The 26851-nt window shown below is 40.1% G+C and overlaps 1 protein-coding gene across 4 annotated transcripts in view; it reads right to left on the bottom strand.

Annotated features, from left to right (window-relative positions):
* The window catches only part of EYA1 (EYA transcriptional coactivator and phosphatase 1), an 89907-nt gene extending 63772 nt beyond the window's left edge, over positions 1-26135 (bottom strand). For 2 of the 4 annotated variants that reach the window (XM_010153494.1, XM_010153496.1), the window contains exons 1-5: positions 20071-20194; positions 7574-7654; positions 5569-5638; positions 5040-5185; positions 669-791 (exon numbers count right to left, since the gene is read on the bottom strand). In XM_010153494.1, coding sequence (XP_010151796.1) covers positions 669-791; positions 5040-5185; positions 5569-5638; positions 7574-7654; positions 20071-20194 — 544 coding nt within the window. Of the gene's footprint in view, positions 1-668; positions 831-5039; positions 5186-5568; positions 5639-7573; positions 7655-20070; positions 20199-21617; positions 21668-26123 lie in introns of those variants that run through there. The other 2 variants (XM_010153497.1, XM_010153495.1) reach the window with 2 other exon arrangements.
* Between the last annotated feature and the right edge of the window lie 716 nt (positions 26136-26851).

Genomic DNA, 26851 nt, shown 5'->3' with positions numbered 1-26851 from the left:
ACAAAGATTTTTTAAAATACCCTTTAAAGTGGTGAAAATCCATAATCAGCTACACGCATTGACTTCCCCATACAAGGAAGGGGAAAAAGGAATTGAGAGAACAAGGTGGAAAGATATTAAGTAAACTAAATAGGCAAGTAAAGCTGCAAAATATAATTGATAATAATAGCCCACACATACAAAGACTTATAGCTTTTAAATAGACTTCAAAGAAACACACTTCAATCACTACTTCGCTACCTCCACAGCTGCAGTAGGTATTTTTATCTTATTCTCCCTCCCTGAACACACACAGGTGTCAAATTATATTTGGCGCTTCCTAAATTTATAATCCTGACACGTTTTCCAGGACTCACTTTGCCACATTCACTATTTGTTAAACTCTTGTTATTTGGAGATATATTTTTATTGTAATAACACTACAACACTTCACTATTTAAAAAATTAATGAAGTCACTGAGCGAGGGATCTTCCAAACTGCTGAGAGCTGGCCCGTCGCTGCTCTCAGCAAAGGCAATCATCATTTCAGCTCCAACTGCAATAACATCTGAGGTAAGTGCTCAAGCAAACATTCATTTTTATCCCAGGAAGGTAAAGAAATAAGGGGAAAAACAAACCCCCATAGCATTAACTATATCTAATTAATGGTAATATCTGTTTATACAGACCTTGCATCTGGTAGCTATAGGGAGCCTGTCCAGGTTGAGGTGTGCTAAAGCTGGCACCGTAGCTTAGAAATCCTGTCTGTCCAGGAGACTGTGACTGTGCCAATCCACCTTCTGTCTTGATGCCTGCCCACAATGCACCTAAATCAGTTAGTGACAGCAAATCTATTTGTTCATATTCAAACAGGGATGGAAAATAAAATCACTTAATTAACAGCATTTTTAACATATACCTACTGTTGCATGCATGAAAGGATGAATACCAAGAGCATGCACAAATGAAGAGGGGAAGGGCAGTCTAAAAACACACATAAAACTGAAGTTCACCAGGGAGAGGTTAAATTCAAAACTGTGTTTCCAATAACTGCAAAAGAAATTTATACATGAACAGGAAGTTGCATTATTCCTTTTTTCCTTTCCTGCCAGAGGCTAACTTTTCCATATATTCATGACATTTCACAGAGGTAGATTAGCAACTTTATATGATTTTAATGAAGCGTAGCATAGCCAAGCTCTCCTGCCATCCACCCATTAATGACATAACTGAGATTTGCATTGTATAATATTCCTGCATGAAAATTACATGGCTCCGAGTGCAATGGCTTTCTAAGGAATTAGAACTGGATAAAGAGAACTAGTAGCATTAAGTGTAATGATGATTTTCAGAGCTAATTAAACACTATAGGAGGCAGTCTCTTAACAAATAAACACCTAATAGACAGGAATTATTCCTGAAGCAACCTCCTAAACTGGGAAAAACATAGCAGAGAGTCATTAATCTTGCACTGACAGGGAAATCCATTACACATCACATTACTCTCTCATTTCCAAATTAGGGAAATCCATTACACATCACATTAAATTTGGAAATGAGAGGGTAGTCATAAAAGAATCCATAGTCCCGTTAAGTGAACGCCTTGCCTCCCAACTTTAGTGATTCTTCCCCCAATTTGTAAGGCAACAAACAAGTTAATAGCAGCAAGTAAAACACTGAGGAAATGCACACAATCCAGCCTCTGTCTCTTAGTTTTAATTATAAGGTTGTCCCAACATGAACTACTACTTAAAAATAATTATAGCCAAAGCAATGGAAAAGTAATACAACACTCTTAGGTTTCACTGTGGCATTCAGTGATCCCTCATTGTTTAGAAACCACCGTTATTTGAACTGAATTAACTAAGTGTGAATTAGTAACATTCCTTTGAAAATGAATGTTAATCTAAGTCCATTTCCTGGTTGGATTTTTATATTAAAAAACCAATATTCAACAAGGTTTGAAGGTAGGAGAAGGCTGACAAGTTACTGTGTTTGCAAAACTTCAATATCTCCCCATATACAAATGGCAGCATCTTTTCTTCTGCCAATTAAATCATTATTTTTCAAATGCTGTCATTAATTACCCTTACTTCCTTCTGCCAGACCTCCTAACTGCCAGACTTACCCTGTTTGCTTGTTTTTCCCTGATGCTTACTTGCTTCCTCTGTTTCATGTTACAATTAGACAATCCCAATGACAAACCTGACACCTCATTTCCAAGGGGAAACTCCTGCTATGGATGTTTTGCTATCAACGATCTCTGTTTGTTGTCTAAGGACTTCTGCAGTGCTGATTAAATATTGCTTAGAGAAGGTTTATCTAAATCAAGCATTGAATTTCTGGTCCAGCTTTAGCAGCCTGATTCAGCTCTCCAAGTCAGACAAAGCGGGAGGAGACGACCAAAGGCAGAGGCAGGAGGATGCCACTTGAGTGAAGACAACTTGGCACTGACGTGCCCTTTTGCAAACCTCCTTGTTATGAAGAGCCTTTCATCTCCTGGGACTTACTCTTCCCACCTGCTCTCATCCAGAAGGCCCTCACTCATCAAACCTTGATGCTCCCAAGTTTAATGTATGCAAGGAAGTGGGAAGGAACAGTGAGAAAACAAAAGGGGACTGCCAGTATCTGGAAAGACCACAAGTTGGTAAGCAAAGCCTTTGCTAGATGCTGGTAGGGCAGCAGGCAGCTTCAGGAAATTCTCCAGCCTCCTCAGGGGCTTTGCAGATGAACCAGAGCCAGGAGCCCATGGGAGGCAGCTGTCAGTGGCATTCCCCTCCACCCCCCTTCCTGCATGCATGGCTGCAGCACAGTGAAGGTGGGGGAGAGGAAAAATTAAGAGGCTAGGGGTGCATTCGAGACAGCACCTTCCCAAACTCTGCCCCAGGGCAAAAAACTCAAGGGAGGCTGATAGGCGAATACTTTTCCCCCCTGTAAGTCCCAGAGCAAAGAAACAAAAATAAAGAATATCCCCCACTCCAACTCAGTTTTTCTTTCACATCTGTCTTAAGTCTCCTCTCTTTATACCTGCTAGAAGCTCTAAGCCTGGACAAGAGAAAGGCAAGGCAGATGATACATGGGGTCTCCGCAGACCCAAGAGGAGAATTTCAGCTCTGAGCAAGGCTTCAGTTCTTGCCTATTGCAAATAAGCATCCCAGTGTTCCCCATGTAATTTATTTTGGGAGCATGGATGTGCCTTAAATATGCACAAATACATATAGTGTCAGGTCCCCAAACTTTCTAATGCCTATTTGCTTTTAAATATTACTGCTATAAAGTACATCATCAAGGAGCACCTTAGCCCCAGTCACGAGGCACTGTCTGAAAAGAACAAAACACATTAAAATCCACTTGGCTCTGGAGCCAGGGGGGTAGAGTGGCCAAAAGCAGCTCTGCAATGTAAAACGTTAGGCAAAATTATCCAAAGTCCTAGGCACGGGGGACGGACCGGGCAGAAAACCAAACCAAAACAAAGAGCAGGCAGGCATGTTAACCCCCGGCGAGCAGTTGCCAAGTAAAGCAACTCTCAATTATAGCTCCGAAGGCAGTGAGACAGCTAAACTCAAGTAGTGAAATCAAGGCCCCGCTGGAGTCAGTGGGAGTCTCATAGTCAACTTCAGTGAGGTCAAGATTTCATCCAGAGGAACCAAGCAAAAAAAAACCCGAGAAAAGTCCCTGTTTGGGCTGCCGGAGCCACAACAGCCAGCTAAGTATGAACACGAGGTGTCTGCGAGAGAAGCGGGTCAAGAAAAGCACAGTGGGGAAAGGGGTCGTCTGTTATCACACCACCTGATCCTGCTGGAAATAGCAGACAGGTTCCCACCAGCAACATGAGCCTGGGGAGGGGAACGGGGAGGGGAGGGAGAATCCCCATCTCTCTAGTCTTGAAAACGTAGTTTAAATATCCTTATTTTGCTTGTGTAAGTTTAAAATACGTGGATTCAACTGAAACGGAAACATCTAGTTTAGAGTTTATAATGGTATTTTTGGCACTAAGTAAATCAAAGCTGTAGCCACAGGAAGAATACTTCCTTGGATCATAACTATTGATGATGTATTAATGAAACACTTTTTTTTAGAGTAAGGAGAAACAATAATCTATTTCTCGTACCTACCATTCACAAGAACCTGCTGTAGGATGTACCTGAGACTCAGTAGATTTCAACCTGCAGATTTCAGGATGAAAGATTCACCAATCCTGCACTTAAAAGTTTTCACGATTTTAAGGGGCACAGCTTGTACTGTGAGTTCTGTCCTTTTGGTTTAAAACTTACATTACCTGAATGTATCTTTACAAAATACTCTGCTAAAAGCATGCGGATTGTATATTTTTAATATATTCCCCCAGAGGAATATAAGACCTGTTTTCTAATAATGCATCCTCGCTGCCGGACTGCTATGTGGTCTGCCAGCAGACAGTCTGGCAGCAAAATGGTCTAACCCACAGCAGCTTGTTTTTAAATTAATTTTTGGGGGAAATATTTGCTACTTAATACTATCTCTTTCGTCAGGCAGAGACAACCTTAGTGGTAATTTACCTCAATTTTCACCTCCAGGGAGTTTTAAAACATTGAAAGTGAGAATTTTTTTTTGGTGGGGGTCTCTTTGAATCAGTTTTTCACCTGCTGAAAATCAGCACAGCTTCACTGATTTGCCTAGCTTCCAGGAATCCAGATCAGCTGAAATTCAGACCTTTCTGTACCGACTTACCCTACTGCATTGCTGGAGAGCAGAGCTCCTCGGCAAGTCACCAAGAGCTGTGCCTGTGTAATGGAAGTCCCTAGATCTCCTTTCCCATCTCAGTGCTCGTTTTTTTATATCACTCTTAAAAACCTAATGAATCTCTCTCCTTGGTCCCAAAACAGTGTCATCCTCTTGAGTAGCTTCTTAGCTCTTTAATAGGTAAATTAGGCATCACTCCAATGGGGAAATTACCAGTCTTCCACCAGAAATGCTCTAGAGCACAGCTGTCTCACCAAGCACTGCTGCAAGGGTCACACAGTCTTCTTCTAAAAAGTAATTTACCTCTGGAATACAAAAACACGGACATGATTTCTTACCATATGAAGGGATTCCATAGGGTTGGCCGGGCTGGGGGTAGGTGGCATACGCTGTAGCTTGTTGCATCCCTGTTGTAAACTGTGTCTGCCCATACGCAGCCATCGTTTGTGAAGAGGGGGTAGGAAGAATATGTGGGTATGGTCTGCTATTGATTACAAATGACAGAAAAGAGGACAGATGCTGCATTAGACAGACTAAATAAGAGTATACTTATTTTTAGCCTTAACATAATCCTGCTATTTCATTAACGTGCAATCATACGCTGTTCTAGGCAACAGAAACCGTAAGACAAAGACAAAACAACAATAAGAAATCAATAATAAAAGAATAAGTAAAATAAGAACTTTCCAAATATTTTTCAAATACACTTAGCATTTAAAAAAAATATTTTTTTTTCCCTAGAAGCTGCTGTGGTTTAAATTATGACTTAACAGATGGACCCAATTATTATTTTAAATGAGGTTAAAATCTGCCTATTTCAGTTATTATTATTACTCCTACTATTATTATTTTTAAAAGATATCATACTTGGAAGGGTAAATCTGTGGTGGGGAGAACTGGTGTGTTTGTCTTGGGCTGAAACCACTGCTTCCAATTGCTGCACCAAGGAGAAAAGAAAGCACACAGAAGTGTAAATACACACACCTAAGATAAATATTATTTTTCCTAATAGAATTTCAGAGTATTAACAAGATTTTAATTAAATTCAAATATCACTGATACCTTAGATAGAAAATAATACTTTATCAGGAACTGTGCAAGAACGCTTAACATTAAAACCTTGATTACAATTTTCAAATACTAAATTGCCCCTTTGTACAACTCCTGAGCAATAGTTTATTCTTTGCTCACACACAGACAACATTTTCAGTGCAAACACCCTATTTCCTAACGGAAACATTTCCCTTCATATTTTCAAAGGATTATTGATATCTCAAGTGCAACATTTTATTAACTTTTAGAATTTTTAAGACCTACATTTTATGAAGGAGGTTTATGCGTGCCTCGATTGAAAACATATGGCCAGCTTCAGAGCACGTGCCCCTTTTTTAAAAAACCCAATAATTCCATAATGCAGAGGATGCGTTACCACACTACGTTTCCTTCTCTTCTGCCCCGCCCCACCCCCCCTTATCTGCTTTCTACAATGCTTTCAGACCTTCAAAACAGTATTGCGTAAGGATGTCATGACCAATGTCCCCATTGTTTTCAGTGGAACACTGAAGCCCAGGAGCCTAAACAGTGAGCCTCTCCCGACAGCCCAGCCACTGTCGACACAGAGCTACACGCCACCCCATCCCAACCTCTTTTGGTATTTTTGGGTGTCTCCAAGCGTGTGGCGGATGTGCCGGCAGGCTCTGCTCTGGGCGTTATTTTCAGGAGCCCTTCCCTCTCTGGTTACCGTTTGGGTGCCATTTCTTCTCTAGGTCCCAACGTGGGGTTTGGAGCCTTTGCCAGGAAGGGGTCAGCAGCAGGTTATGAGACTACTGTAAAATCAGGCAGCCGGAGAAACAACAGGCCCTATTGCTAAGTGCTTGGAAATAAACAAGCCACGGATAATTACCCTTCACCAGCTACCCCTTTCCTGGCCAACTACAGGGAAAATCCATCATCTTTACACTCCGGGAGGGCTTGCAGAAGCATAGAGGGAAGCAGGGAATCTCTTTACGTGCCTTCCACACCTAAGAGTTTTCTTTTCTGTGGCCTGTGAGGCTGCAGATATGCCAAATGTTATGGCCTGACCTTTAGTCAGATCACCACAGGTGTATGTGGGTACTACCAAACACACTACCTTTTCTTCTTTCAGAAATTTAAAATATTCTAGAAACACTTTTTTTTTTAAATTTTTGTCTTTCAGGTTTAATACTTTCATACTCAACAGCATGCACAGAAGATGAAGGCTGTGACAAGACCAGAAAAGGGTTGGCTACTTGGAGCCTGACTGGCTGCGAGATGTCAAATTTTGCTACTCTGGAAATATAACCCCACAACATAATATTAGATCCCTTTTTTTATTTGATTTGCAGCATAAAAACAATGTGCTAGAAATACCACAGTTCATCTACAGATATGCAAAACTGTGCAAACATCTTAGGGTTTTCTCACAGTGTTTGTCTCCTGTATGTTAGCATCTGTGATGTGTTTGGCTTCCAGGAATTAAAAAAGCCTGACAGAAGAATGGCTACCTTGATACTAATAAATTACAATAAATGAGGAAGACCTTCAATGACAACCGTAATCACAGAGGCAGGTATGTTTACTTACAGAAAACAAGAGAGTAATTACTCTGGGCCAGAATACTCCCTAATGAGACTCCCACCAAAGACACCAATGAACATCAATAAGCCTGATGCTGTAATGCTCCTTACTCGGGGAAAACTATTGACTTACACTGTCTAAGACGAACAGAAATAGGCATAAGCTGCAAAGTGCACCAGACTTTTTAACAGCTGTGCACAGGTTTAGAACACATGGGATAAGAAAACAGTAAATGAAAAAAATGCTGAGCTTAAAATCTTTGTTTATTCCTTACCTGATCCTGAGAAATTGTCTAAAGACCCGTCTGTGGTAGTAGTAGTAGCAATCTCACTGCTGCTCATTGGTTCTGTTTTAACTATAGAAATATAAATAAAATATATTCTATATGCACCTAATATTCTTGCACACACATGCACACACACTCACTGCAGCCACAAGTTCAATAAAACAAAAATCTGCCAAAAATGTTTTAAATCATGGCTATTGATATTTTGCATTTTATGTATTTGTGTATACAAACAATGCAAAGTACTGGCAGCTATGATTTACACATACATATAAAATGATCCAGAGGGTTATTTCTGTCCCCAAGGAATAAGAGCCACTGTAACAAACCAGAAGTCCCCATGCAACTCTCTGCACCTGTCCTGATTCCTCTTAATCCTGCAGACCCAACAATAAGGGTCCACATTTAGATCAGGTCACACAGGCATTTACAGGCTTGAAAGACGGCAATTTGAATAAGATAAAAAAGGAAGCAATTTTTAAATGGGTTCCTCTGAGGCATGTTCACGTGTTTTTTTTCCATCCAAATAACTTTTCACTGGGGAAATGAGAATTTGTGATGAAGTAAAACACTTTCCTCATGGTGGATTTCTCCTCTCTGAATAAAAACCAACTTTATACTCAGCAACCCTGAATAAACAAAGGGGACACAGTCCTCACCAGATACTTCAAAGAATGCTTTTACATTTTATTCCCTCTGAACCCATGACCCAACATGGCTGTCAGAGAGTAAAAAAGAGTAAGAGAGAGTCTCTCTTGGCTCATGCTGCTTCATAATTAATTATTAATTAATATCTTTTAATAACGCCTCAAGTAAATAAATGTATTTCCCTTTCTGTGACTCCAGCGCAAACTCAGTAATTCCAGTCCAAGGAGCAAGGATGGCGCTGACCTAGCATAGATGCAAACAGGCACAATACCTACTCCCAGGAAGTTACCGGACCAGCACGGCAATCTCTCAAATCCACTTTTACATATCTAGCTTTAGGAGTAACAGCACACCCAAACCCACCGAGGATGACGTTTTAGAAAACAACGGAGCTGATCCTACTATCAACATCCCACCACTTTCGCTCTTGTTGACACACCGAGTCACGGCTCCCCACACACCACAGCTGGTGCATACCTGACCTTTCAGCCAAGCAGAAACACTGCAGAAAGTGAATTTGAAAAAAACAAGGTGAACTGCACCCCATTTGACATGTAAAGCCTTAGTGTTATCTTGCCATAGGTGTGCATACATGCATGTATGCTTGTCTATACATAAGCGTTCAGGATTTGCAACCATCACTAGCAGAAACCATGTTTCGGTGCCATGTTTGGAGAGGGTGAGGGAGAGGCACTTTCCCCTTTTGACAAAGGGCCTTTCCTTTCCTTGCCAAACCAAATTCCTATTTCCGCATGCCTAACTACTTCCTTCACCTGACCTTATCAATGGGATTTATAAGCAACCTCTCACGATTTTACTAACTGCCCACTATTTTCTTTCAATTCTCATGCAGGATGTTTTGTCTGCACACGCCGACTCGGGAGATCAATACTAGCTCCACACAAAACTCCGTTACATCTGCATTAGCAAGCCATGCAGCACCATGGGAAAAGTTCCATGGAGTGAGATGGTTGGTGCAGCGGGTCCAGTACCCACAGTTTATGCATTTTTTTGGGGAGGGGAGGTGTTATTCACGCTGAGATTAGTCTTGTCCCAAGGAGTGAGCACCTGTCACCAGCTGGAAGACCTTGGGTGCACTTCTGCAGAGCACCTTTTTTGAAAGAAGTGAGGTCCAAGAGACTCCACAAGGTGAATTAACACGTGGTAAGAGAAGGTGGCCAAGAGGTTCACTTCAAGAGCACACTCAGGGTCCGAACTACAACTCCGATACAAACGTGGTTCTCAAAAACACAGCATACAACGTATCCAACATCCATTTCATAGCTAAATACTGAAAGCCTAACACACAGATGTCTATCCCAAGTCATTTCCCAGAACCCACCAGATTTTTATAGCAAGTTCTACACAATTTGTTAATCTAGGTACCAAGAATTATAACATCTACATTACCTTCTGCTTTTTCTTAGAAGTTTAACACAGCTACATCTCCTAACTCTTTCTCTCTTCTCTACTGGAGAAACAAGTCTTCTATTTTCCTTATAAAACACAATATCATTGTTTAGATGACTGCAAACTAGCAGACCAAGGACTATGCTGAGCCACCTCACACAAAATAAAGACCCATCATTTGTTCTAGATAAAGATTTTTAGGATCATTTCTTTCTACGTGGACGTAAATGCCTCTCGACATTGGTTTAAAAGCCTGCTTCACATGCCATTGCACCTCTCTGGATCTCAGATCCTTGTTCAAGATACCATTTAGGGGGAAAAAAAAAAATCAGCAAAATGGAATTTCTGTCTTTATAACTTATGAGCAATACTTCAGTGCAACAATGTTTATAACTGAACGTTGTTCACCACACAGACTACTTCTGAAGGTACAGGATAGCATATATGAAATAAAATGCAGTGCCTTCTTCACGGAGAAGAATTCTAGTTGCTCACTGAGGTACTCAAATTTTCTATAACTGTTCCTTATGTCTCCTCTCTCAGCTGCTCTATTTCCTGAATATATAAATAGCAAGATAAGAAAGGCTGTTCACATCTTTCCTGATCTGGGTATCCATTAGTAGGGTGATAATAAATAAGCCCTATCATGCCATCTTTAGGAACAACCAATGACCTTATTAGACCTTTGCATCGCAGCTGGTCAGGAATTTAATAAAGATGGGTAGGAACTGAAAAGTCCTCCATTCCCCAAACATTTTAATCAAAATGCCAGAAAATGACTGCATATTCTATCTGACCCTGAACATATTTCAAGAGGATGAAATCTTGCTATACAAAGAAATAAACTGAGAACAACAGCCATGGTTTTGCCTGCTGGAAATATTTACATGTATTCTCACCACAAAGGAAGGTCTCTCATATGCCCAAGCCAAAAATTGACCTGCAATGGAGCATGTTTCACCCCAGAATCACAGGGAAAGGGATTTCCTAAGGCTACAAGTCTGCCAGTCTTTTACAGTAGCACATCAGTAAACCATGTCTATCATGAGAGATATATAGAGCCATCCAAGGAATCAAGGCTTTGGACGGGCACGGCTCTGGCCCTGCTGCGTGTTCCTTAAGCACTCTCTGGATTTCAGCCCTCCATATTTTCCATGACAATTAACATTTCTGCAACGTGTCCTAAGCTTTCACAGGATGACACTGGGCAGTGAGTGGGAATATTGCCACATCGACACGGAACATGTTGCAAGCTTGCCAGTAACTGCCAAAAGCATGCTCAGTCATGGTAGAGACCACAGATAAAGTGATGCATGAGAGTTCCCATTTCTGATGCTCCATTATCAAAACAGACCCTTACAGAGGTGCAGAATTATCAGACTTGCATTACAGAGACAGACTGTGATTTAGCAACATGATACTAAGTGGTGGCAAAATCACTCATGTAATAAATCAGAATATCAATAAGAAGTTCAAGAAGATAATTAACGTATTCTGATCTGCTACAAAAGTTAAATAGTTATAACAGAACTACTGATACAGATTAGGTTTATCCACCAAGAAGCTATGTCAACACAAAGACATTTTTCCTCTTTATTTTTATTTTCTAGTCATTAATGAGATTCTAAAAACAAGTTTTAATTTAAGAAGACAACATAACAGAGTAATAGAAAAAATAGAAGTAGCAGATAATAACACACATGCTAGCTCTGAGAAAAAAAAGCACAAAAATTCTGTGATAGTATAACTGCTGATCTAATGTTGTCAAGATACTTCTTAAGACACTCAGAGACTGCAAGTGTAATGTGCCCTATTTTGCCAGCCATATTACAAAAGGTGGTTAAAAATTACTTACATGGCAGTTTCTGAACTTCACCAAAAGAGAACTTCAGAACCCAGAAGTTCACGTGATTAATTGTCCAAGTAACAACTCTGAGTACACAGCTTGTCATGCAGTCACTGGTGTATATAGAAGTAAGAAGAATGCTGTGAAGAATGAGGTGCTGGATGTTTTAAATATGGATTTAGAGACCTAACATTTGGCCACTCCTAACACAAAAGTCATATTAATATATCATAAAGACTGCACCTTCAAGTACGCAGAAAGTAAAGTTTAAAATTATATTTTAAAATTACTTTACCTAGAACACATATAAGGCTTGCTCTGCTGAACTAGTCTTTGTCAACAGCTATGCCATATGCCTTAAACCACAAGAGAAACATAGTAAACATTCCTGACTTACAAAATTGGTTTTAATTATGCAGTTTTAAGACTGAATTAATACTCTAATCATAGAATCATGGAATGGTTTGGGTTGGAAGGGACCTTAAAGACCAGCTAGTCCCAACCCCACTGCCATGGGCAGGGACACCTTCCACTAGACCAGGTTGCTCAAATCCTCATCCAGCCTGGCCTTGAAGACATCCAGGGATGGGGCATCCACTGCTTCTCTGGGCAACCTGTGTTATAGTCTTTGTAATATATGAATAACTGGGCAAAATTAAATAAATCCTGGCTGATGGTTCTTAGTGTTCATGGGGCACAGAGTCTCAACAAAGTACGTCGGGCTATTAGTTTGTTTATAGAGATACAGGTATCTTGATTAAGTATTTTATGTATCCATTACTATTCACACACTGTTTTGCTTGATCCCATCATCTTTCTGTACCTACTAGAAGCCCAAAGCTCACCTGAAACCTCACAGATAATTGTTACTGACAAGAAACAAAAATTCTCCCTTAAATCTCTGAGGATATTTTCCATTATTTCATTCAAACTCTCCCTTATTTGCACTGAAGAATCTTGCAATTATAAACAGGTTGCTAAAGGTTACAGGCTACTTCTAAACAGATTGCTCAATTATATTAATTCCTATCCAGGACATCATTCTCTCTTTTTATCACCAACTATCAAGTCATCAGCTCCTGACCACCAAGCCTGATAAACTTACTTGCTCCTGTTTCTCAAAGCAGAGGACTCTTTCTGAATCTCATCTGGAAATTACCAGAAGGTAATTACTACAAGGTAATTTCCACCCTAAATTTATGTTTAGTTTTCAAAGAAAGTCCCTGCTCAAAGCAGCACATTCTGGTTCAAGCCCAGACTGTTCCCTGCTCTCCCCTTCTCTGATGTGAGAAGGCTTCAAAACTTCTGCAGGGTTGGGGCTGCAGTTCACAACAAGCTTTCACTGCATGCACGGTCATCCCCCCCCCACCCTGCAACCCTCATCTTCCTCTTATATTATGCATTACAACTGAAAGAGGTTGAACGTCATTGTACCTACTCAGCTAGCAGTAGAAACCTTAAATTTACAGAGAAATGGAGTCATTGCTACAGTGCAAAATCAGAAAGAAAATTCAAAACCATTGGGGTGGAGACAAGCTTTGATAGCCTTTGTAGGTGCTAATCGAGATTTAGCCTGGATATTTATCTGACAAGTACAGTCATGGGTTAAAATAGTCTCATTCACTGCAGTTCAGAGATGAAAATATTTGAGTGAAACCTAATGTTCTTATCCCTTCACACTCACTTGTCAGTTTGTACCAAGTGATTGTATCTTTCATGTCCAAATGGAGGCAGCATATATTCAGAAACAAATCCTTTAGAGGTGTTACACCCTATTTCTTGGGGTTTTTTCCTTCTTAAAGCCTCGACTGGGGATCTGACTGCGGCAACTCCCCTTCACATGTGTAACAGTTTGCACAGCATCCGTGTAAAATATCGGTACTCTTTAACCAAAGCCAGACAGAATGACTGCACAAGATCACAATGACCAGGGACTGATGGCAAAGGAGGTTGTCTACCTGCTGGGAACACAGAGGGCTTCAAGTAAACAGAGGGCATCATGGAGAAGTCAAGCCGCTCTGCCGTTTAGGTGTACAAGTCAAGACAGACATGGAAACAGAAGCAGAATGACAAAGCAGGTGGGACCTTTCTAAGTGGGAAATAATAGTCTCTACTTTTGGCCAGGGTCTGAACTCCAGGACTGCCAGACTTAAAGCCAAATTCACCTGGAGAACAGGAGGGACAGCACCAGCTTCCATTCCCTTCCACCCAGCAGCAGCAAACTGCCCAGATTGTCCCATCAAATGGGATGGCACAGGTACCTCACTCACCGACCAGGGGTCAGATGACATGGCTAACCCTGACGTGTAACCAAGTTTCACGATGTTTTGTCTACCTGGGATAAGCAAAACCCCTCAGAAGATTACAAGAGGCAAATGCAAGTGCTAAGTCATCATTTAGCTCTTCAATACCACTCTGTTGTCTGTTAAGGTGTGATCTTACACTAAGATGTTCTACTTCCACTCCATGGAGTTTCTGCTGGTGCACACCGACAGCAGGAGCTGGATTTCCTTCTCGTCTGTGTTACTGGCCAGGCAGATGATATTTCTATCTGATGTTGTGCAATCACGTGACTGCACACATGCAGATCGTGTGGAACATGCCGGTCCCACTGGAGATGCCGCAGCCAGTGCCATGTGTTGCAGTTACTCACTACCTCACCAAAAACTGTACCTTCACAGGTTCCTCACATAGAATCACAGAATGGTTTGGGTTGGAAGGGACCTTAAAGATCATCTAGTTCCTGCAGCCTGTGAAAAGCCTCTGTGCCAGTGGGGCTCTGGGACCCTCTGACACACTCAGAGGGTGCTCACATCCCACCACGCTTCATCCACAGGCTGGAATGGCATGTGCTGTGAACACATTTAGGAGAAGCTTCCAAAAATAAATTATATTAAAAGAAAGGTGCTTCCAAGATGTTCCATTCTTCTTACCCCCCCCTTCCCCAAGTCATTTGTCATTTGGAGTATTTTCTTTCCTTCAGTCATCTATGGGAACCAGTATTACTTTTCACTTAAATGAGGTCCGTCCTTTCAGGAAAATGTTATGGAGGAAAACAAAACGGTGAAGCTCTCACAAACAGATACATATACATACAGAAAAGAAAATTAACATATCAATATTGATTAATCGGTCTCCTCCTCAAGACCTTGCAATGGGAGTTTCTGGACTGAGCCAACAGAGTAGACAAATTATTTCACTGGCCAAAAACCTATGAAAGAGGAATAATAGACCATTATGTTACACATGCTCAGAACAGACGGAAGGACTCTTGGGGAAGCAGGAGACTAAAAACACAGATAAGACAAAGAGTCTGGAAGGAAGCCAGTGTAATACAGCCAGAAGAAAAAGGTAAAGAGCAGGGAAGAAAAGATAGCCCAAGCCAGCCCTTTGTCCTCAAGTAAAGGGGCAGTGATGTGTATCTGATTTTTAGCCTCCAGAAGTGGCAGCAGGTTGAAGATTATTACTGGCCCCTACAGACCCCCACGTTGCTTTTGCCGGTCTGGGGCCTGGGACCACTGCAGTCTTTTGACTCTGGCCACACAACTGGCCTCTTGCACTCACTCTTCTGGGGCTGAGTAAAGAAGTCAGCATCAATAGCTCTTGTTACCAACACCCTACTGAAATGTAAATATTAGATTTGCTGCGCTATTATTTCAGGATGTCTATATATGGAGGTGTCCCTGCATCAATTACAAGTTTCATACCATCGAGCTTTTCATCACGGACACAAGTCTAGAAATTTTAGCACATATAATTGGCAGAAACTCCAGAAATGAGCAATTAAAAGGTACCAGAACCCAAGCATCTCAAAAAGGAGGGTCATTTTGTCCGATTGCCATCATCAACCATAGCTTTGCACCCCAAAATACACAAAATTATAGATAACTATTAAAAATTATAAAAAACTTATACAAAATTAAAAATAATTCACTGCCAATGTGCAGGCTTGATTGTAATACTGAAAGACTACTTTGAGTGGTACAAAGTATTGTTAGATTTACAACGAATACTCAACATGTAATTTACTTACAGCAACCTACATCATGTGCCATAACAATGACCAGCTCCTACCCTCTCTATGGATTTCAACATCTTACTCCACCATTGCTTCAGAAAATACTGAAAACAATTTTTTCTCCACTCTATAATATTGGAACTCGGGAGCAAACATACCACAGAGAGCTGCCCTTTGAAACTCTGAAGATGGATTTACGTTCACCAGATTTAAAACAACCTTTCTAATGGTCACCCATCAGACAGCCACATCGTGGGGAGCTCTGCCTGCCTTTGTGTGGGATCTCATTCTCTTGTTGTAGCAGGTACTTAAGAGAGAACCTTTTTTCTTTTCTCCCAAAGGAATTTTCACATCCAACTCCCTTTGAAGCCTTCCTTCCCATGTATCTGAAAATCTGATCTTCAATTTGTTACCCATTTTCTTTTCCCATTTGATACAAAAATTCCTTCTCTTCTTCCTTCTGAAAACTCAAAAACAAGGGCAGAAGCAGCTCCATACTCCCAATATGAATGAAGTATACCATGGCTCCTTCTCCCAGTCTTCATCTATCCTTTTCCATTCCAGCTGCATAAAACCTCATCATGATGGGCCACAGGCTGGATGCAGTTGTCCACTGTGGAAAACAGCTTTACTACCCCTTTCAAAATTTACTGATTACTCACAGGCTTTCCCCTCTGAGGTATATCCACCAAAGCGGGATCTGTTGTTGGAATAGCCACTAGTTGTCTGATAAAACTTAACGAATGGCAATTCTATTAGCTTCTGTTGTTATTGTTTCTTTAACTCCTTCAGTATCAACCCACCTCAGCAATTCGCTGACAAAGATTAGAGATAAGGCACGACTGTGAACATTTTGAAACCTACTTTGATTCTCCTTTTTTTTTTTAAAACAGATTTTCCTATGCAAGTCATATACGGCCAAATTTTTAACGGTGTACAGTGCCTGTTGTTCCCTATGACGAAGGGTATTTTGTGGTAAAACACTTAGAGAGATCATGGAAAATTCAAATACTGCAATATTTATATCATCAACACCATCTTGGCATGCCAGGACTGATTTTTCTGAGTGTCTTTAGTCAGACATTTTAGTGTTACTCCTCTGCATTTGATCCTGGGAAATTTCTGACTGGTCAGGGTCTATAATTTCCTTGTTACTTCCCCATCACTGCTTTGAAGACCATGCTGCCTGGCGCAGAGAAGAGGAAGAAAAAAGACAAACACTAGCAAAGTAATTACTTCTCATTATCTATGATTTTTTTTTTAATCAAGATGTTAAGGAAATGCTACTTTTCCCCTCACCACACGTACATCCCAAGTTATGAAGACTGTTACATGATCTGCAGCAAACTTAAAAGAATAGTGTAAATTCTACAGAAATCACTATGCTCTAAAAGAATCCCACAGAGGAATTGTTATCTGAGACAAGAAGTAGTAAATCTGACTTCTTTAAAAATGCTTAGATAGAAGGAAATAAATAGCAGTCACCCAAAACCCCCTGAATTTCTTCAGCTGCAGTCCTTGGACAGCATTACCTGGTCAGTTCTGCACTACAATAGTTTTGCTCTACCAAAGTGAAATTAAGCACACAAAGAGTTATTATATGAAAGCTGCACGCAGAGATTAAACAGACTCAATCACAAAACTAAATCCCCAGTCAGTGCTTTGAAAACTTACCACTAAGTGTGAAGCTAAAAATATTAGCTAATAACAGTGAGCTATCTTCCAACCACATCCTCTTGTAGAACAACATCAATAAGAGACAAGTCTGAAAATGTGCCTTAGAGGAATTAATGAACATATTTGTTTGAAACGGGGCCATTTCACTTTAGGACAGGGGTTTCTTATTTTCTTCTTGTTTTTTACCTCCTCCTCATCTAGTGAACATATCCTGCACTTCAGGGTATGGAAGCTTGCCTAAATCACACCCATAGTCAAATCAAATTTAACATATCTTTACAAGATATTTATGACATGCAAATACCTGGAGGCCCTGTTTCTCATTCACATGAAGGTCCCTTATGCCAGAAAAGGAGGGCTCTTTCATGTTAGTGAGAGTAAGTGCAGAGCAGATTAGACGTTTGTTTCACGTTATATTTAACATGTGAAGGTTCAGCAACCCACATCTCCACTCCACGTGCAACAAGCAAGCAAATCAACCACACTGCAGCATTTTAAGAAAGGTGTTGGGCAAGCCCTTATGACTGCATCCTTACAATCTGCCACTTGTGTCAGCAGGATTCTGCTTCAAGAATCTCAGAAAAAATAATTTTACTTCACCCCTTCATTAAAAAAAAAAAGAAACCCTTGCTTCATTCACTCAATTTTTTTTTCTGAAGCCCATTTAGCAGCTCAAGGAACCCAAACCAACATTTCCTCAAGATAAAACAGATTAACAGCAAAAAATTCCACCTTCAGATTCTTAGGTATCTGCTTTGCTCACAGACTTTGCCTCTTGGCAGACATCTAATTCAGAAATAAATTATTTTATTATGTTTCTTAAAAAAAAAACAAAACACCTTATTTGTCACTTAAGAGCAATCAGAGACAGGTATTTTGACATTAGAAACTTTAGACCAGAATCGCCAAGCACAAGCTGTGTCTCAGGACGCTTTCTGGACAACATCTGAAAACGCATGCTGAGCGCCCACGCCTGCTGCGCCCACCGCAGGCACCCAAACCTGGGGGGGTCTGTGTGCTAGGGCTTAGCAACCAATCTGCAGTGCTGAGGAGGGTCATGTCACCTGAGGGAAAATGGCAAACAAAAGAAAACCATTCGGCTTTGTCTCAGAAGGTAAACACGTATTGCAAGTTAAGAGCGTTCTGGGCAGAATTCACCCAAAATTAATAAGCCTGAATTTTAAACTTCTAAAGTCAGATAAATAAGTTACTGTGATTTAATTTACTTTCTTCGATAAACTATGATACCTACCGAGTAGTTGGGATATTAGTTCCAAAATTATTTGCTACCTGAGGTCAGTGCTTGAAGAGATACAACATACAGCTAATTTCCTGACAAGGTAATATTAAGCACCCCATTTTTCAGAGCGTATGCCTGCACAAGACAACTGCTCAGAACAAGCAGTCGAGCCAGATGGTGAGTGTCTTTCAGCATTTCAAGGAACACTCCCTATTTTTGTGCTGCTAAACAGCCTTCAAGTTGCACAGAAGGTACAAAAGCTAATGAGGTTTAAAGCAAAGGCTTTTGTGAGCAAGAGGAATTTTAATTTGAAAGGGTCAAGCAATTTTATCCTGTACCAAAACTGGTATACAACTGGTAATACGGTAAATATAATAATGTACTTGGGTTTTAAAAAGGAAGAAAGCTTATCTGTGATATGAAATATTTTTCTGTTTAAACTACATTAAGGCATCAAACACCTTATTTATTCTTTTTAAAGCTACATTTTTTTTTTTTAAATGGCTTAAAATTTGATTGTGGCAATACTTTTACAGCAATAGCAGAAAGTAAATTATACACAACTCTGGCAGAAACGCCTGTTAATCTGATAACCCATAAACCCTCCCTGCTACAGAGGACTCCAATTAGAATGAATAACAGAGATGTTTGGGGAATTGAGGGGGACGACATCTGTTTGATTGACATGTGCCTTTCCTGGAAGAATGCAATGCATGTCCATAATCCCAAACACTCTGACAGCACTAATATGACCCAGTTCTTAGGAAAAAAAAAAGCATATCTTTGCCACAACAGTTGTTTAGCTATACATTTATATTGAAAAGTAGTATCTGAAGCTACATGATGCTCTTTTCTAGTAACGCATTAAAATCTGTTCACATAGCTACCCAAATGTCATGTACGATCTTGCCTACTATTCCCATAGAAATGTTACAGGAAAGAGTATTTTTTGCTGCTTCTTATATAAACCCTTCTGCGTTTCATTATAAGTATGATATATGTATTATATTACTGGCAAAGCTGTTAGGTTGTTCTGCTGTTAGTATTCTACTGAGAACAAACATAACTTACCAACTGCCTGACTGCTTCTTGAAAAATAGGTATTGGTTTACCCCATTGAACTACTACACCTGTTTGAATTTTGGCCACTCCATCAGAGCAGCAAGCTAGCCTGAGGAAATTTCAACACTCAGTTTTATTAGCTTACTTGACAAAACTTACATAGCCTTAGGAGCTTGCAAAAAAAAGTGAGAACACAAAGAAATACTGAAATAGTGAAAAAGACTGAAGGATTGCATTCTGTAGTACAATTGTAAACGCTACCTTTTTTCCTCATTATTAAACCACACTTTCAGGTTTTGTTTCAGGTTTCTAAGCTTTGCACACTCTACCTGCTCACTCCATTCAAACTCCATGAAATGAACATAAACCTGGAATGAAAGCTATTGCTGAAAATTGATAATAATAACTACCCCTAAACACTGAACACCAGCCTTATGTACCATATTACATTAAGACAGAACACCTAAAATAGTACATTTTTTCCTGTGCGGCTTACTGACTGCAAGAACACCGATGCAACAAGGAGAAAAACCAAACTATGAAACACTAAAAAAAAACCAAACAAAAAAAAAATGGTGGCTCACCTTCTGTGCCATTGGGTGTCATGGAATTATTATTTATATGAGAGTTATCAAGTTTTGGACCACTGGGGGATTCACTACTACCACTTAGTCGGCTATGTGGGCTGGCTAGATCCTGCATTTCCATAGACCTGAAAAAAGGATGCACCTCATTTTAGTGACATATTCAGCATGGATTAAAGAGGAATTACCTATATGAGACACAGCCTGGTATTAATCAACATCCAGAAAACACGTAGTGAAAAAGGAGCAGCTTCTCCCAACGTGACCTTTTATAGTGCTAAACTCATTTTGTACACACACACACACACAGCATAAGTGACGGGCTACTGTAATTATTTTTGCAGCTTCTAACAGAGTAAAATTCACATAAGAAGTGCTGTACTTCAGACATTCACATCACCTTATATTTTTAAGATACGTACAAAGACAAAATCACGAATCTACGAAGACATATATTCTCTTTACAACAAATTAACACTCTGCTTTCTCAAGATTTACCACTCAGTGGCAATATAATGGGCCTCCAAACCAAATAAAACACTTGAAGCAATTGTGGAAACCTATCATCTACTGACAGGGAATGAGATATTCCTGATGTATGTGTTTACTCTGGCAAACTACTTAATTGTTCCTCTGTTTCCGTTGAAACAAATGCAGCATTAAAACATTATTATGTCTGCTCACTTGTTTGCTTTGTGGATTACATAAAGCGTGCCCAATTGAAAAGGGATATGACCAACATACAGTGAATCCATACAGGCGTTAGTATGCCTTAGCACTCTGCTGTATCTCAGCAGCTGTCGCTTAGTCAAAGTAAGAAGAGAGCAATTCCAATTCAAAGCAGAAGTTAAGCATTTATACAGCACACAAGCAGCTGAATATATCCGATTTGCGTTTTTAATAGCCTTATATAAAAAGGCCAACAGCCATCACCACTGTGACAATGACCCTTGGTTTATGCTGGGCAAGCTTACGACTGAACTGCCCCATCTTCTGTTTCCTTACACTTTAAACTTTGGATAATGTTATTTGATGTACCCAGTCTATGTAATTGCTCCCTGTAGAAATTTCATAGGTTACTGTGCCTCCAAGGCATTTGAACCAGTAATTTGTCCATTTAAAAGAAACTCTTAGGCTCTTTTAAAGACTATTAAAATTACATTAAAAATTCCTCCCCAGTAAACAGTATAAAAATCCTTAAACGTGTCATTTCAGCTATGAAGTTTTCACATTTCAACTGAGATTTTATCGCAAGTTCTAAACACAAGTCCTTCATTTTATATTTTATATTACACAAAACCAACCTGCACAGAAAAAAGGATGGTATCGCAATGAGTTTGAAAAGCCAGTACCTAATGTAAAGTCAAACAATTTAGTGAAAAAGTATAGGTGCTCGTGGGTTACAGACGGCACGCACATAAAAGCAACGCTCCAGCACTAACTCATCTGCTTAATGAGCAAGAATAAGTACTTGCTTATCACCTGAAGTTAAAAATAAAAGAACAAAAGGCTCGCAGAAAAATAGCAATTTTCAATCAAATTCTTACCTGGAGCTTGAGGAAACAGCAACATCTGAACTGGTTTGGGACTTCTGCACCTGTAAACCAGGGAAACAAACAGAAGCCTCTATTACTCCACTTTACTACGAGGCCTTAATTTAAAGAAAGTATATCACCGCGGATGACAATTCTGTCCTTTAAACCCAAACGGAGAGGAGGAAGAGGAGGGCGCGGTGGCCGTGAAAGGCATATTGTCTTTAAATTGAAGGCTCAACTGTTGTTCCCTCGGCAGGTCTCTCTCCCTCCTCCCCGCGCCGGGGGACGGCGGCCAAGTGACGGGATAGTGATTCATCAGGGGCCCGTGACAGCTGCAGAGGGGCTCACTCCTCCCACGGCACGGCCCGGCATGGCCCGGCCGCGAAGGTAACCCCGCTGCCTCGCCCCGCCAAGGGCAGCAGCAACTGCTCCAGCCCCGAGCCCCCCAGCACCCTCCAGCCCTCTCATCCCTCGTTATCCCCTGCCAGGTTATCTCTCCCATCCCCTAACTCTTGACAGCTCCTTGCCCTCATGGCGTTGGCTTTCCTCTTCCTCCACTCTTCGCCATCCTTCCTCTGCGCCTGGGCAGCGGGGAGCCCGCAAGTCAGCTCACCCCAAAGGCAAGGGGCAAAGCAAGCCGGAGAGCCTGACGCCTTTTTTTTCTTTTGGTGGGGGTGGGAGCGGACAACAAGGGGCAGGTCTACCTAGGGTAAAGATCTTCAATATACGACCGACAGCGTTACACAACCAAAACGAGCCCATCTCCAACCAGCGCGAATTAAAATAAAAACCCCACACGTTATTGCACAAGGTCTTGCTCATAAAAATTCCAGCCACTAATGAGATTTCTGATAAAATGACTTAAAAGAAGACTGGCTAAATATATATGAGGAAGCTCTAGCATTTACCTCTGAGGTCTCCCATCACGAAGAGGAATCTGGTTCCACTGGGAAGCCCGGCAATGATTTTCCAGTTTAATATAATGACTCCTCTAATAACTCAGGTGAGTTATAAATAGCATAATAGTTATAAATAGTATAAATAGTTCATATCCTCTTAAAAAAAACAAAAAACACCTTTGCTTTGCTAACAGACTCTGTAGCCAGTAACGATTGTCAGCAGGTGATAGAATTCAGGTGAAGATAAGCTGCTGGCCACTGTTAGCACACAAAGTGTTTTCAGTGTTAGCACGCTGAAGGCACACAAAAGTTTCTCTGGGCAAGGTATACATCCTCCTCTTAATGTCTGCACTGAGAATCCTTCACGTGTGTTTCCATTCAACCTGAACCGACATCTCTTAAACGATCACAGAGCAAAGACAAGAGAGATGAGGCATTTTAAGTCCCATAAAAATCATCCAGGCAAATCCTACTTATGTGTCTGTAGGTTGGGGTTGGTTTGGTTTGGTTTTTGTTATTTTTAATCACAGAGGGAACTACTACTAGCAAGAGTAAACAACTGCTAGGGGCAGCCAGGCAACGCAGAACATTACAAATGATGTCGAGAAGCATGCAATAACGCGCGCTGAAAAACATCAATCTTCTTATAACTGGGTACTTAAAGTACTGCATAACATGGTTTTCAATACATCGTCGCATGCCAAATCAAACTGGATGAACAGATACATGCAAAACTGTGCATTTTCTTTTAAAGACCTTTTTTTTTTTCTTTTTCTTTTTTTTTTCAGTTCTTTACCCCAGAAACTGCAGCAAAGTGCCTTAGGATATGTTTCTGCTGTTACTTCTAAACACCTGGAAAAAATTATAGGTGAGAACTAAGTTTGCTTACAGAGCTATCTTCACTGCCTCTTGCAGAGGATCCTTTAAAACATACCTTTTATAATAGAAAAAAAAAAACCCTTCCTTTTTCGTAGAGATGCTTTAATTAACTGATATTTTCCACAGTGCCCTACAGTATTACTCAGATGTCACTAAACTCTAAAATACAATTAATCCTCACTATTTTATATGCCCAAATTAAAAAAAAAAAAACCACCAATAACTTCGGTACAATTACAGATATATATAAAATTATGTGCACGTGTCTGTATACTGAGAGAGACTTCATTTGCAGATTCATGGGAGAGGGCAAAAAAAATAATGCAGCTCATTCAAAGTGAATTAAATATATACCTTATACGTCTTCTAACACTCTATGATTTGTGAAAGTTCATATCCACAATCTTCATTTTCATTAGACATACTTTAGATATATTCCTTTGTGTCTCAAGAATTATTTAAACCATGTGTTGCACGTTACCATATTTAAAAATGACTCTTTAATCAAAATAACTTTAAAACAACTAATCCTCACTTAGGCTGGTCAGCTGAATCCACAGAGTGGTCCAGGAAAAATAAATCTACTCTCAAGAATGCGAATGCAGACAACAATTAGACACAGATGTGAGTGAAATTAGTTACAGTTTACAAAATGCTACACTTCACATGCTTTCAGTTTTTTATGTGTAGTACAAAATTACAACGTAGTAAGGAACCACACTTATGACGACCAGTTCATAGAATAAAAACATTTCTGGGTGGCGTGTGCTCACTCTCATACATTCTCCCATTTTGCCAACAGATTTCTGGATAACTGAAGTTCTGCAACATAACTCACATAGCAAACAAAATGTGGAGGGAAAAAAAAAAAAAGAAGCAACGTCCTTCCCCAGCCAGCCAAAGGGGCACATTAGGGGAAAAAAAAAAAAAATCAAAAAGAGGAAAAAAAGGAGCTGTCACTCACGCTTCACACTCTGCACTCTCCTGACACTAAAAATGCCTTATATGCTGAAGGACATGCATGTTCTCCGTCATACCTCAAAAATATTCCTACCTATAATTTGATTGTTGTAAGTAACGTTCACATCTTTTCTCTTAATACGGGTTGGAGATCTGGACACCACATAGTACATGGCGAGAGAAAAATGGACAGTGATAGCAAAGCTACTTAAAATTCATCCATTTAAGAATCTCAAATCAGTAACATCAAATTCTGATTAGTTAATGAGGTCTTTTAAGTTCACCTTTTTTCTAATTAAATTTATAATTCTTCGCAGATGTAGGTTTTGTTGATGTTCAATTTGTCTCTCTCATTTTGTTAAACCTCACATAGTACTCCACCAATCCATTGAATAGCCACATTAAATCTGTTAATACCATGCTCTTCAACCCCAGAAATTATTTCCAGAAGGCAAACTTGCTTTGAGAGATCATCAAACAAGACTTAAGGTACACATTTTATCACATTTTCCCTACCACAGAGCTCAGGATGCGGAGGAAAATTCATGACTTTTGCACTGTTTATTATACTTTGCTAAATTACAAATCAAAAGCATCTGACAGAAGATCATGTATGAAGCCAAAAAGTTAATAATGTTCTGTGAAAAGTAAACTGTAAATGGAAAGGGATTCTAAATTTCAGCAGCACAAAGCAAATAAAATGTAGGTACTTGTCTAAATTACAGGTTTTCCACAGTATTTTTGCTTGCTAGGAGCAATTTTTTTTTAAATGGCTATAATTTAAAACATTTTTCCAGCTGAAAAGAAAATTTCTAAGTGAAAATAAGCTAACCCAGAAAACTATAGCCAGCACACACACTTTTTCTTAAAACACAGTCCTACTTTAAAGAAGAAAATTTCAAAGGCAATGGCAGTTTTCAAATGAGTGTTACTTAGGGGAAAAAAACATATCTGTCATTTTTAGCAAGGGGTGGAGGGAGGGAGAGAAGAGGACTTTTCCCCCTGCAGCGCTCTTTGCCTCCTTAAAAGCGCCATGCGATCAGCATCCACAGACATGGTGGCTTCACCAGACAAAATGTTACAAAACTAAAATGCAAACTGGCAACAAAAAGGCATTTCGCTGGCAAACATCTGAAACTTGGTAATACTTTCACTCTTCCAGTACTCATATTGCTGGGCTCTGGGTGAAGAGGTAGGGCTTTTGCACCAGATACATCAAAGACAAATTGCACTTATTAAACCAGAAGCGGGTAATTACAGTTATTTCATTTTTAATTACTAGTTTAAATACTTCTGAAAGTGCTATCCCTGCATGCTCATTTCATACGCTTATGAATGAAATGTTTGGAAACCCCAACGCTTTCTTCCCTTTAAGAAAGAAGTACTACAATGTGAGAAAGCTCCTATTATGACCAGCCATTTAAGAATGCCTTTCTGCTTTTCCAAGATTTTTTTGGCTCCCGAGAAATATTTCATACTTATTGCAATTCAAACAAAATGATTACTCATTCTTTTTCCCTCCGCTCTCCAAAAGCGAAGCGTGACTCCAGCTGTCTGTCACTGCACGGAACTGCTGAGAGGGGATGGCTGCTCATTTCCAGACCCTACCAGGCCTTGGGAAAAAAAAACCTCCGACGGCAGTGAGGTGCTTGGATAAATACTGCGTGTCACGGGCTCGTGAGCGACACGGAAAACCACTGTGTGCATACGTGTTTATATGCATGCACCCACGTAATGTGTATGCACACACACGTACATATATATTTACAGCTACATGTACAGATCGTTCATTTATTTCATACGCCAAACGAGCAGTCTGTGTTCTGGCAGATGCTTTGCGAACCCTCTGGGTATGGGATTGGAAAATAAAAGGATCCTTTAAACGTGGTAGCTAACGCTAAAAACTTCCAATGATACGCTACACATTTCCACTCCTTATCCCAAATTCCTCCCTGTGATCATTTTCACATTGAAACAAACGACATGAAATATACCATCCGTTTTTTTTTTCCCTGAAAGCTTTTATCTTTCCCTCGTTTTTTAAATGTTTACTTACCAAAAATAACCCCATCAAAACCCAACCGCCTTCCGAGAAACACTTTTAAATGCACTAACACCTTAACTTTTCCCCCGAATAAACCTTTCGCTGCAAAGGGCAGCCCTTCCTCTGCTCGGTGTTTGTCAGCAACACCGAGAGGAATACAGACTTGGGAATGTTCTGCGGGGCTCAGGGAAGCGAGATGTAGATTTCAGGAGCCTTCAAAAGGTCTTTAACTTCCTCCTTCCGAGATCATCGTCCTAAATAAGGCACTTAAAATTTCAATAAACGTCAAATATTTCCGTTGTCTAGATGTTTATTCTGTCATCTCCAAAAGTTCTCCTGTGGGGATCTGTGTGTTTTCCTTGGTGTTTGGAAAATTTAAACATATTAAGCGAAAGGATTTCCTGCTCCAGAAAGCGCTGTCAAAATCTCTGTCAGGCGTTCTTCCTTGCAATTTTTTTTTTTTT

Source organism: Eurypyga helias, unplaced genomic scaffold (genome assembly GCF_000690775.1).
Source record: "Eurypyga helias isolate BGI_N326 unplaced genomic scaffold, ASM69077v1 scaffold6036, whole genome shotgun sequence".
NCBI classification, from domain to species: domain Eukaryota; kingdom Metazoa; phylum Chordata; class Aves; order Eurypygiformes; family Eurypygidae; genus Eurypyga; species Eurypyga helias.
The sequence above is the reverse complement of the archived record's forward strand: the minus strand, read 5'-3'. Positions and strand labels throughout refer to the sequence as shown.